This window comes from Lygodium microphyllum, chromosome 20, assembly GCF_053477565.2.
Source record: "Lygodium microphyllum isolate KBCC chromosome 20, Lygodium_microphyllum_v1.1.10, whole genome shotgun sequence".
NCBI lineage: Eukaryota > Viridiplantae > Streptophyta > Polypodiopsida > Schizaeales > Lygodiaceae > Lygodium > Lygodium microphyllum.
Window position 1 is genome coordinate 138,885,037 of NC_141154.1, and position 12,054 is coordinate 138,897,090.

General features: G+C 39.5%; 1 protein-coding gene and 1 long non-coding RNA gene across 4 annotated transcripts in view; one reads left to right on the plus strand and one right to left on the minus strand.

Annotated features, from left to right (window-relative positions):
- LOC148019466 (uncharacterized) overlaps positions 1–11,743 on the plus strand; it is a 47,786-nt gene extending 36,043 nt beyond the window's left edge. The window contains exons 4-5 of one of the 3 annotated variants that reach the window (XM_087701426.1): positions 11,303–11,452; positions 11,548–11,743. In XM_087701426.1, the coding sequence (XP_087557552.1) occupies positions 11,303–11,353 (51 nt within the window). In that variant the 3' untranslated portion in view covers positions 11,354–11,452; positions 11,548–11,743. Of the gene's footprint in view, positions 1–10,981; positions 11,107–11,302; positions 11,453–11,547 lie in introns of those variants that run through there. The other 2 variants (XM_087701427.1, XM_087701425.1) reach the window with 2 other exon arrangements.
- LOC148019467 (uncharacterized) lies at positions 594–2,214 on the minus strand. The gene is made up of 3 exons (XR_015695052.1): positions 1,193–2,214; positions 1,008–1,109; positions 594–924 (listed from the first exon to the last, which is right to left on the minus strand). It is a non-coding gene; the product is annotated as an uncharacterized LOC148019467 (long non-coding RNA).
- Positions 11,744–12,054: the final 311 nt, after the last annotated feature.

The following is a 12,054-nucleotide window of genomic DNA, read 5'->3' on the forward strand; positions in this document are numbered from 1 at the left end:
CACTTCTCAAGGATGGGGATAAAGCTTGCTCTGACAAGATCATATAATCCTTAGGAGAATGGGAAAAGTGAAACAGGATACCTGCCTATTGGTAAGGCATTGACTAAAGCATCCAGAGAAAAAATTGGCTAGTGGCCAAGGCTACTTCCTTATGCACTATGGGCTGATCGTACTATTGATAGTGTTACCATAGGGTATGTGCATGCGTAGTTGATATATGTAGAGAAGCATATGCCCATAGAGGATGTTGCTACTACTTGGAATGTGTTACCTTGGAAAGAAGTTATGAGTAGAGAAAACTTTCTCGCATTCACTACAACATATACGGGCTATAACAATGATAATAGCGATGAAAATAGTGTATTAAAAAAATATTCTGATCGTCGCTAAATGTGTCGCTACAAATAGGTTGTTATATGCGTCACTATTAGCGACACTGATAGCGATGCATATAACGACGCATATAGCGATGCTAATAGCGACGTATATAACGAAGCGTATAAGGACGTATTTAGCGATGCAAATAGCAATGGTTGCAGAAAACTATACCGACGTGAATAGCGATGGTTGCGGGAAATATACCGACACTAATAGCGACAATTACAGAGAAAAAAAATTTAGGTGCAGCCCTGCCACCTTAGCCATGTAGGGCTTGGAGGTAGACACAAACAATAGTTACTAGTTAACTTGCAATTTGAAGTTACAAGATTTGCATGGAAGTGCTAATCGAATAACACTTTTATAGGATGCATATCATGTAAGTACAAAAAAAGGGCACAAAGATTTTACAAAATAGACTAAAGGTAGGGTGCTCTAGCGTTAAAAAAAGACATCCATCCAGCAGTGGTCTCCACGTCCCAGCAAGATGCACTACAACTCGTCGTCTGAGAGCTCATCTCAACGCAGTGGCATCTCATAAGGGGTCTGCAACACATGATAAACACAAATATGAAATACAACAAAAACAATGAGAAACTTATAGAATTCAATACTTTGTCAACACATACCAATCGACCACGCGTAGAAAGCTTGTCAATGAGGGGTTTAAGGCCATGCTTCTCTCCATATGCTACTTCCAGCCCAGTGGACTCACGACCTGTGATTGAATACTTTACAAAAATATCAACAGAAACCATTAGAATCATACTCAAAGTTAAAGTAATGTATAAGATAGTAGATTGAAAGTACTTACGAAGTCCACCATGAAACTCCTTTGGCCGCCGCTACCATAATGGTGTACTCCACTAGTCTCCAAGCGCGCCCTCGCTGCCTCCCTTTGGTGCTACCATCTTTGAGGAGAGGACGTCACCTCCTCCTAAAGGTTACTCCATTCTTCTATATCTAGCCACTCCGGCTTTCCCTTCTCATACTTCAATGCCTTACGCACGTCCGCCTGTGCGACATGTAGCCCTTCATCTGCTCTATCATCCATTCTGTCGAAAATCGATCAGTGACAGATGGCTGTGGGAACTCCTGATGTAACGTGTGTATGATGTGCTCCTTGCCAGCATCCAGCAATTTCTTCCAAAAATCCAAGACAGTGTGGCGAAATGTTCGCTGGCATAACTCGTGCATCCGCGCTATGAAGCACCTCCCCTCAATATTCATATACACATTGCCAGTGGGTTGGTCTACAATGTATGACTAGCCCGGTGGTGTAACTCTCATATGAGTCTTCTTCCGACTAGGAGTGCGCTCTGGTGTGACATTATACCCTAGAGACCCCTCCTCAACTGGAGTTGCCTGTGCGGAGGTGCCGGCTGCTACGGACGACTGAGCAAATCCTGTCATCGCAGGGGGGGAATATCTGTAGGCCATACGATCACAGGGGAGGATGGGATTTCCCCCGATCGACGAGGGCTAACTACATCCGTACCCCTGCAATCGCAACACCCCCCGAATCCTACGGCGGGCAGTATGATATGAAGATCGAGGAGTCTTAGTGCCTCCGCCTCTGCTACTGCCAACTCCTCCGACAGACTCCTCCACAGAGCGTTGCCGACTCGGTGTATCCCGTGTCGAGGTCCTGGTCCATCAACTGCGTCTACTAGAGAAGGATGTCTCTAAGCAAAATGAATCGCTGGAAGGCATCGAGATAGACGGAGCTAGATGGATATTTATTATCTCCCTGATGCGTGCCAACTGGCTTGGTGACATACGCGCCATGATATCGTCTATCTCCTCATCTGTAAAGCTGTGGCTCATCTTGCTCACCTAGCTGAAAGTAGTGACCTGCATAAGAAGAATACACTATTGTCAGTACAAGTTGCACCAAGGAGTGTTCATTTTTGAAGGGCTAGTCCATATTTTCTTCTGAAGGTCTCTATATGAACTTGCCCTTCCACTTGAAGGTCACTTTTTAAAATATGGCCTTCGAATTATGTGTGCAATAAATATTACCTTTCAAGATCTATACCTTGTGCAAAGAAGCTTTTTAATCAATATCACTTAATAACGATAAAGTTTTAATTCATGTGTAAGATAACTTTTCCATTCAATTTATACTATACATATTCAATTTAATCAACTCTATTATGGATCATTGATATAACCTTAGTAACTAGGCATTGGGCAATTATATTAATAAATTTATTTATAATATAATATACTAATTTTTAAAGTAAAAAAGTGCCCTTCAAATGCAATGCTAGAAAAATTTTGCCTTTCTTCAAGAAGGGAAAATTTATAAATAAAAAATGAAATTAGTAATTCGAAAAAATACACTATCAAAAGAAGATGTGACCACGTAGCAAGATACTAATACTCTAGAAATACATGCGACTATCCATCAAGGTGTTGATGAGTCGGTTTTATCTATGGCTCCACAACTTCATCTTCGCATAACTTGGCATACACCGGTAGATCTATGCAAAAGTATCCACAAAAAGAGGAGTCTTCTTTATTTTTAGGGAGATGAATGTCCGCTTCGTCTGCTTGCCCCTGATCCAACTCTTCCAAGTCCCTCTCATCACCCTCGATCCCATGCATGTCTGCTAGGTCTCTCTCATATTCCCCTCAGGCAAAATGTGACACTTTAAAGTTTTGAAAACCAAAACGTATTAGACAACAACATTATGCATTGTTTTTTGTGAACCAAAGAATGATATCTGAGACTACCTGAATAGTTCGGTCATACTTACATCACTCCATTCGCACTTTGATTGTATACTTAAGAGCGCAAGAAGTAAACAACACACATGACTTCCATCGTATAATGGAATGGCAGCCTCCTCTTTCACTGGATCAGAGGATGCTGAGTCCGTGGGCACTACAACAGAAACGAGGCATAGACGCGCAAAGTCGGGTGTGTCTATCATTGCGTCTATATGTGTGTGTAAAAGAGCATGTAAATAGACACAAATTTTGCGTCTATATATCTGCGTAAATAGACGCGAATATAGACGCGTCTTCAGACGCGTAATTATTTAACCACCTGAAATTGGACTTAATATAATAAAAAAACCAGAGTTAATAATTATTTTTGCATTGCTCTCTAATGAATGGCAGTTCCTCCAGTTGACAAGCCTGATATAAGTAATTAGCGGCAAGCGACAGAAACCTTATTATACAATTAGTAGCAAGCATTGCATGTATCTCGTAATTTCTCTACTTGAAGATGATAAAAACTACTTCATTTTTATTATGGAAAATTCAATTTAGCTTTAAGCTTGACTATTGATTCTTGAGTATGCACATGTGCGCATGATAAAACCCATAGAATTAAGAATACACATTGAATCATTAAGCAAATTAAGTATGTTACAGTGAATGATCCATCTCATCTTCAATGAGATCAGCCCTTGCTAAACTATCTACTTCTAGGTCTATGTTACCAAGAGGTAATGAAATAAATAAGTCTATCCCACTATCAAATGTGTTGCTATATTGCTCAATAACTTCATCAATATCATCGACAATCACATTATTGTCCTCTTCTGTGTTTCCTTGAACATCCTCGCGAGGTTCATCTTATACTATATCACGCATATCATCCATTATGGTGTCATCATGTACATCATCATTAATTGTTGGATTGTCATCTGCTATCTCTATGTCAGTAATATTACCATATATTGGTTTTGAACGATTAGATATAGGGATGACATACCACCATCGGTTATTGTTTACCATTGGATGATACACAACCTGTATTTGAAAAAAAAAAGCAAGAAACTTAAATACTTATTATATTGTGTATGTGTATCATATGTATATATATATAAAAATTAGCTTTTGCATATATACCTGCTTGCATTGTTGAGGTAGTATTAATGTGTCATTCTTGTTTTGGTGAAATTTTGTAGAGTCAATGATTACAAAATCACTTGGATGACGTCTGATTATGTAATACTCACCATTTGTTACCACTTCTTTAAACCACTTTACATTCAGTACATATATAAAGAATCGTCTGAAGTCAAACTTCAAAATATCTTGGATCAAGCCACAATAACCTTCCATGGTACCATTGGCATCCTCAAAGTGAGCAATGACACCACAATCTTGGGTATTTCTCTTTTCATCTATACGTTGAGTTCGAAGATGTTTACCCTCACACCAAATAGCATTGAATAATGTGCACTAGTAGTAAAAGATTAAGATCAAACATGTCAATTTTTTATATAAAATATAACTTATAGAAACAAATTAATTGATAGTATGTCTCACCTTTGATAAGCAACCTCGTGTGTATTCCCACTCTTCTTGAGATATATTAATTTCCTCATATTTTTCCATTCTCTCCATTTCCTCATGTCACCAATCTATATCAATATGATGTGGGAGCGCATTTAGATGATCTAGAAATGAGACATTACGTCCATATCTAGTGCGAAATGCTTGTCTTTCGCTTTTTCTTCTTGCCCTTGCTTCATTATATAGTGTCACCCATTTGCTCATTACATCACTATTGAGCACACAAAAACTATTTAACTTACGAAGTTCTTCTTTTGTTAGCACTTTACTCATTCCTTTTCCTTGAGGTATTATAAAGGTCATCCTCAAGTCTTCATCATCTTTCCATAGTCGTTGTTGAGAGGGTTCCACTTCAGCAAGATATTTAGAGATATAAACAAGGGGTGATTGCACTAACCAACCCTCAGCCATGCTTCCCCCAGGCCGTGCTTTTTGCCTCACAAAATCTTTCAAGGTTTTCATGAAGCGCTCAAGAAAAAACATCCACCTTGCATGAACTGCCCCACAAAGTGCGATCTCATCAATCAAATGTACAAGTAAATGTAATTGAGTAGTCAAAATGGATCGAGGAAAAATTTCCTCCACCAAATAAACCACCTCAACAGATAATACTCGAGCATCTTGCAATGTGTTTGGATCAATTTTCTTCGAGCTCACATATCTGTCAGGATGTATTTGACAATTGTTTATTTTTGTGTAGAAATCCAAAGATATATAATGAAAAAATACAATGTATACACACCTCACAAGCTCTCCCATCTTGTAAATGATATTACGTACATCTTTGGATATACAATGGGATATGCTAGTAGGAAGTGCGAACTGAATGTAAACAATATTCATAGATCAAATGATTAGTTGAGGAAAAAGTCATCATACCCCAAAGTTTACACATAGTTACTCCACTAATTACTATATTCATGGTTAGAGATACCCTTACTTGAATCATTTTGTGCCAATCGTGGGACTTCAAACCAAATAGTTGCTCCACACCTCTTTTCTTTTTCTTTATGAAGGCTCCCTTGAGACATCTCATACATCTTGTGGGTGTTTGAAAGCTACGTATTTGTTCCTTCACTATTTTTTCCTCGTTCTTTGACAACATCCAAGGTGCATGGGGTAGCTCAATCTTTCCTCTGGGTCCAATGCATGGCCAGGCTCGTCTCATGCGACCAATGTTACATAAATCCTCCCTTACATTGACTGAATCACGAGCCCCTATCAAGTGATCCCATAATGTAGATACAACATTTTTGAATATGTGCATGGGGTCCAAGAGGTGATTGATCTTGAGTTTAGTCCAATACGAAAGATGAAAAAATATAGAGAACCTAACAAACAAACAATATATTATGTAAACAATTCATCATGTTAAATACTTTAAAGTCAATCGAGAGAAATGCACTTCTTACCGACTCACGCCGAGTGGAGGGTGGCTATCAGCATTAATCCATCTCTCCTTCCAATCTCGAATAGTTAGAGATTGTGGAGTCATTCCATTAGTAGGGATAACATATTTGGGATGGTCAATAGAAAGAAATCAATGATGATTGTCATAGATAACCTTCTTTAAACGTGCCAGCCTAGAGAAAACTAGAGAGAGACCGCAAATAGGACATGCATGATATCCTGATGTGGTTAAACCTGAACAAACAAGTGAATTAATAAAATGCAATCGATTCAAGTCTTGAATTTCAAATATAGAGTTATATACATGTACCTGAACACTCTCCATATATATTGGAACATCATGCATGATCCACAACAACATGGCCTTCAACGTGAACTCTCTAGAGGATGCAGATGCGCTTGTATATTGCACCTCAATACCTTCCCATAACATTTCTAACTCTTCAATCAAAGGCTCTAAGTAAATGTCCATGTTTTTTACCTTGTGCTTTCCAAGAATGAGAAGGGACAACAGTACATGTCCCTTTTTAATTGCCATGGATGGAGGAATATTATAGTTCACCAATGTCACTAGCCATACACTGCATGATATGCTTTTGATGCCAAATGGATTGATTCCATCCATATCTAAACCAAATCTCAAATTTCTTGGCTCTTCTTTGAAAATAGGCCACAAATTGTCTATATGTTACCATGCCGGTGTGTTTGTAGGGATCCTCTATTTTCCATCACTTGAACGATGACTAACATGCCATGACATGAGCTTTTCAATAGACTTACACTTGAACATAAGTTGAATACGTGGAACAATCGGAAAATATCGCAAAACCTTACAAGGGACATCCATTGACTTCATCTCCACTTCGTATCTTGATTCGCCACAAACAGGACACTCATGCGAACTCATGAATCCCACGAAATAAGACACAATCATTGATACATGCACGGATCTTGACATAATCGAGGCCTCCCAGAGATGTCAAGTAATGTCTTGCTTGCTCTCTCTTAGTTGGTAATTTGTTTCCTTTTGGAAGCATTTGTGATAATAACCTACATATATTTTTAAAAGTGAGTTAAAAAACCACCAACATATATTTGTGTCTGATTTCAAAATAGAATAATTAATATTATGATTCATAAGCCAACCTGAATTGATACCTACTTTAATAACGCATTCAAACTAACATTACTTCATCCATAAATTGTTTGCAAGTTAAGTATCTCGAGGGATGCACGAAGAACGGAGTACGTACAATCTTCATACAACGGAGTAGATGATGCTACGTATAGTGAATCATTTGGCTTCGTAGAGTGACCTTTTCCCTGAACCGGTTGCGAAAATAGATGGTGTACCATGTTGTCCAAAATCTCATCCTCTGCAACTTGATGGGGCATTTCATGAGGGCTACTATCATGGTCGTCAGTCTCCGCTCTTCTTGAAGACTCTGCCTCCTCGCGTCGATGTTTTGCGGCCTCTTGATGCCCAGGAGGGAGCATATGAGGATGTGGCACCGCATCTTGCTCAACCACAAAAGGGAGTTTCTCGTACGTTGATATATATTGAGTAACATAGACTAGCAATCTTAATGGTAAAAAAAAACAATGAATGCCGGTGATTTTTCTCGGTCCCATTCTCCATACATGCTGAGGTGTAACATTGCAACTCGACATGCTCGAAAAATACATCCTCGACAACGATCACACATGCATTTAATTTTTCGTCGTAGCCATGCATCTCTATTATGAAGACGTAATGTTTCATCCTCACTTGAGGATGTGCTCGTTAGCTCATCAACATATACACCACACTAGGTGATGACGATGACATGATTAAACCTAATTCATGACAATATCAAAATATTTATCATTCATATGTTTATCATAAATACATAAAAATTTATGATAAGAACTTACTATCAAAAATTATCTTAAAAACAAAAAATTATGATAAAAGCTAAATACGCATCTATATCTGTGTTTACCTATGTGTCTATTTACGTGCCTAACTTCGCGTCTATACACGCGTTTACGTATACTTAGACGTGCATATACACGCAAAAATAGACGCAAACATCAAAATTCAAAAGATACTTAAATAATTTCTTTTTAAACTGCGCATTTCCTTTCCTGCGTTTTTTGCGCGTTCTAAAGCTCGAGTTTAGCCAACATTCAGTCTCTTCATGCCTCACCTCCTCATGACTCACCTCTTCTTTCATTTCAAAGAGACAAGAGGGGAAAAAAGAAAAGCCAAGGAGAGGAAGAAAGAGAGAATAAGAGAGAGGAGAACAAGAGGAAGAAGAAGCAAAGGGAGGAGACAACAAGCAGCAAGCAAGCATCAGGGGAGAGTAACTCACCAAGGAGAGGAAGAAGGAGAAGGAAGAAGTGCCACCACCCGCCACACCAAACACCCAAGGTGAGTTCTCTCTCTCTCTCTCTCTCTCTCTCTCTCTCTCTCTCTCTCTCTCTCTCTCTCTCTCCCTTTCTCTCTCTATCTGTGTATTAGGATCTATAATTGTGTTTTTTATAGCACAGATAAATCATGAATGGCGGTCGTCGGACTGAAATCAGCCGACTGAGTGCATTTGCCAGCACGTCTACATTTCAGTACAGGCGCAGGGATAGACACGAAGCTATATTTGCTGTCATTGCGTCTGCGACTGCATCTCAGAGCGCGTGTATTCTGCATCGGAGACGTGAGAATACACACGCTCTGCAGAAAAGAAGCTTTGATTTCAGGGTCGCGTCTCCAGACGCGTGTATGCTGTATGTGAGATGCGAGAATACACGCGCCCTGCCCAGAAACTTTGACTTCAGAGTCGCGTCTCCAGGCACATGTATTCTACAGTCCACACGCGAGGATACATGCACGCCAGAAGCATTGACTTAGAAATCACATCTATTAGCGCGTCTATACTGCATCTCAGATGCGGATATAGACACACTTTGACCACAGGATTGACTTTAGGGATGCGTTTGAGAGCGCGTCTAACCTGCATTTTAGATGCGGTTATACACGCGCCAGCCAACTCTGATAAAAAATAAATTTTTATTTCTGGAATTGTACGAATTTGTCTTTTTCTTGTGTTTTTTTTACAAATGTCGCATCCTAGTTCATCTAGCAATGACCCGGATTTGGATTGCATGAATGATACATTGGGCTTGTTCGGTAGAGGGATCAATGCATTTTTTGGAGGTTTTCGTAGTAGAGAAGACTTCATGGGAGAGATGACTAGACACATTGGCTGCTCTCCCATAGCAAACGAGGTGTTCAGCGTCATGTCCGAAACGCCTCTGACATCTTTGCCTGGCACTACTTCCCAAACTCCAATTGTAGGTACTCCACGTGCAACACATGTACATGCATCGACTGAAGCACAAGCGTCAGCTGACGCACGTGCATCTGCAGAAGCACATGCATCGAGCGAGGCAGAGGGTAGTCGACAGAGAGGGAGGAGGGAGAGTCGAGGGGGAGGACGAGGCTTATGTGGGGGTTGCCTAAGAGGTGGCGAGCGATCACCCTCACCAGAAGATTACTTAGAGGAGCTAGTACGCCAGTACTATAGAGTTACAGATACTGGTGGCATCTTCCATGATGATGAAGGAAGGGATGTAATGGCGTACATGAGGAGCATCGTGTATGCGACATATAAAGATTATTATGTTTACTTCAAAAATCAGAAAAGCGGCTTGTGGTAGGAGGTGTTGAGAGCACTCCATAGGAGATACCCAAATCCTGAGAGTCAGCGATTCTCAGTGGAGCCCCAAGAGGAACACCAAGGAAAAGGGAATTCTCTTGCAAGAAAATCTATCTTGTAATATCAACAAGCTTTTTTATTAGGTTTTATATGATCACAATGAAGAAAAGAACACCGGGCACAACAAATCTTCATGCAGCATCATGTAGATCTCCCACGGATTTGATAGAATCAACCATATTCTTCAATATCTTCACAAAATCCATCAATAGAACAAAGAAAGCAAAGAAATACACCATCTTTGAATGGAAATACATCACATAGTATTCATCTTCAATATCTTCATAGTCTTCTCTCTCAATCTCTCATATACAATCACTCTGTTTTAGTAGAATTGGCTATCTCTGACTCTCTCTCTCTCTCTCTCTCTCCATCAATACTACATCATATCCTCACTACAATATCTCATAATCACTCACAATAATCCTTCTTAGGTCGTGGATACCCCTCCCAAGAGGTGTGTTTGATATGAAGAGTCACCAGAGCCAGTACAGTGTCCTTTTGTAGCTCACCACTGTCACTTCACTCCAGTCTTTACTTGAGTCTTCAGCAGCTACTTCTTTGGCTTCTTTTAGCTCTTTTGAACTTGTATTCACCTCTTTCCAAGGCTAGAAAACTTTTCCAAGCTACACTCTCATCCAACAGAACACATACAGAAGCATACAGAAGGTCTACAGAAGCTCATCAGAGAGTTATAGAAGGTCAACAGAAAGCATCAGAACCACATAACTCATACCAAAACCATTCCAAACCATAAAAAATCACTCAATAAGCTTTCAAACAATCTTAAACCCTTTTAATCAATACTCCATCCCTCCTTACAGAGAGAAAACAGAACAAAACAGAACCAATCAGGACCAATCAGAACATCATCAGAATTTCACATCTCTACTAATAAACATCATGAGCTTGATAAAACCATTCCAACCTATCCAAAACACTCTCAAACCACTTCCAGACCAATCAATCATCTCATAAAATCAACCATTCAGCTCTCAAAAACAACAAAAATCAACCAAAAAATAGATCATTTCAACACTCAACACTCAGATGATTAGGGATGCATAAAAGTGAGGGATTTGCTTCACAACAAAAGATCTCACCTCATGACATGTGCTAAGGACTCACTGCGGAGACAGGAGGAGGGGCGTGGAGCCTATAGCCAACCACCTATGTGCCACCGCATAGAGTAGAAGAAAGCCAAGAAGAAAGCAGCAGAGAAAGTGAAGAGTCGCTAGCACGCAGAGACGCGATGCATCCAAATGGAAACCATGGGATCAGCGCATTACGGATTGGGTGGTAGGAAGTCGTGGGAGGCAGAGTTTATAAGTATATTTTGATTTCTAGTTTTTTAAAATTTATATTTCTTTCAATTCTTTATATAATTTGTTCTAATACATTGTATCTCATAATTGTTTGTATATATTATAATTATTTTGCAGACTACTATCGTTGGTAGGATACCTACTCCCAGAGAGGTAGGTTACCATTGAGGCCATAACCGCGCAGCCACATGGCTTCACTTCTATGAGGAGTGTCTCATCACTGAGGATCAATACAACTGGGCTATGAGGATTCGACAGCCAGAGGAGGTATGTTTTTCTTACTTTTCTATTAAAAGTATAGCTAATTATAACTTTTTCTCCACCATGTGTACGTAAGCAACCTTGATCTTTTGTGTGTGTAGGCGAACCCTGATGTGGAGCATAGCGAGGATGAGGATAGCGACGCTAGTAGCCATGGTGGTGCTAGCAAAGATGTTTCTTTCTCAGATTCGTAGAGGAGCACCATACATGCTCTATGGCCTTGTTTTCTTGTATATCTATTATCCATCTTTGAGCCTACTGCTTACGGCCACGCTTTAGGTCACAAGTACTTAAACTCCCCATGCAAATACTTTTTATCTATAATGAATACATGGACTTTTGTTTTCAATTCTTGTGCTTTCAGATCCATTGTCTTTTTTTCAAATGCACAATTTGATGTATGGGAGGGGGAAAAAAACCAGAGAGCATGTCGTTGCAACCACATGCTCTCTGGTTTTTTTTTTCTAGTTCTATTTTGCGCGTCTATCTGCGCATCTAAATTGCAGAAAACATGTGTTTATAAGTGCATCTGAAATGCAGAGTACACATACTCATACATGCGCTACATAATTTAAATTTTAAAAAAGAAATTAAATATCTTTTTTTAA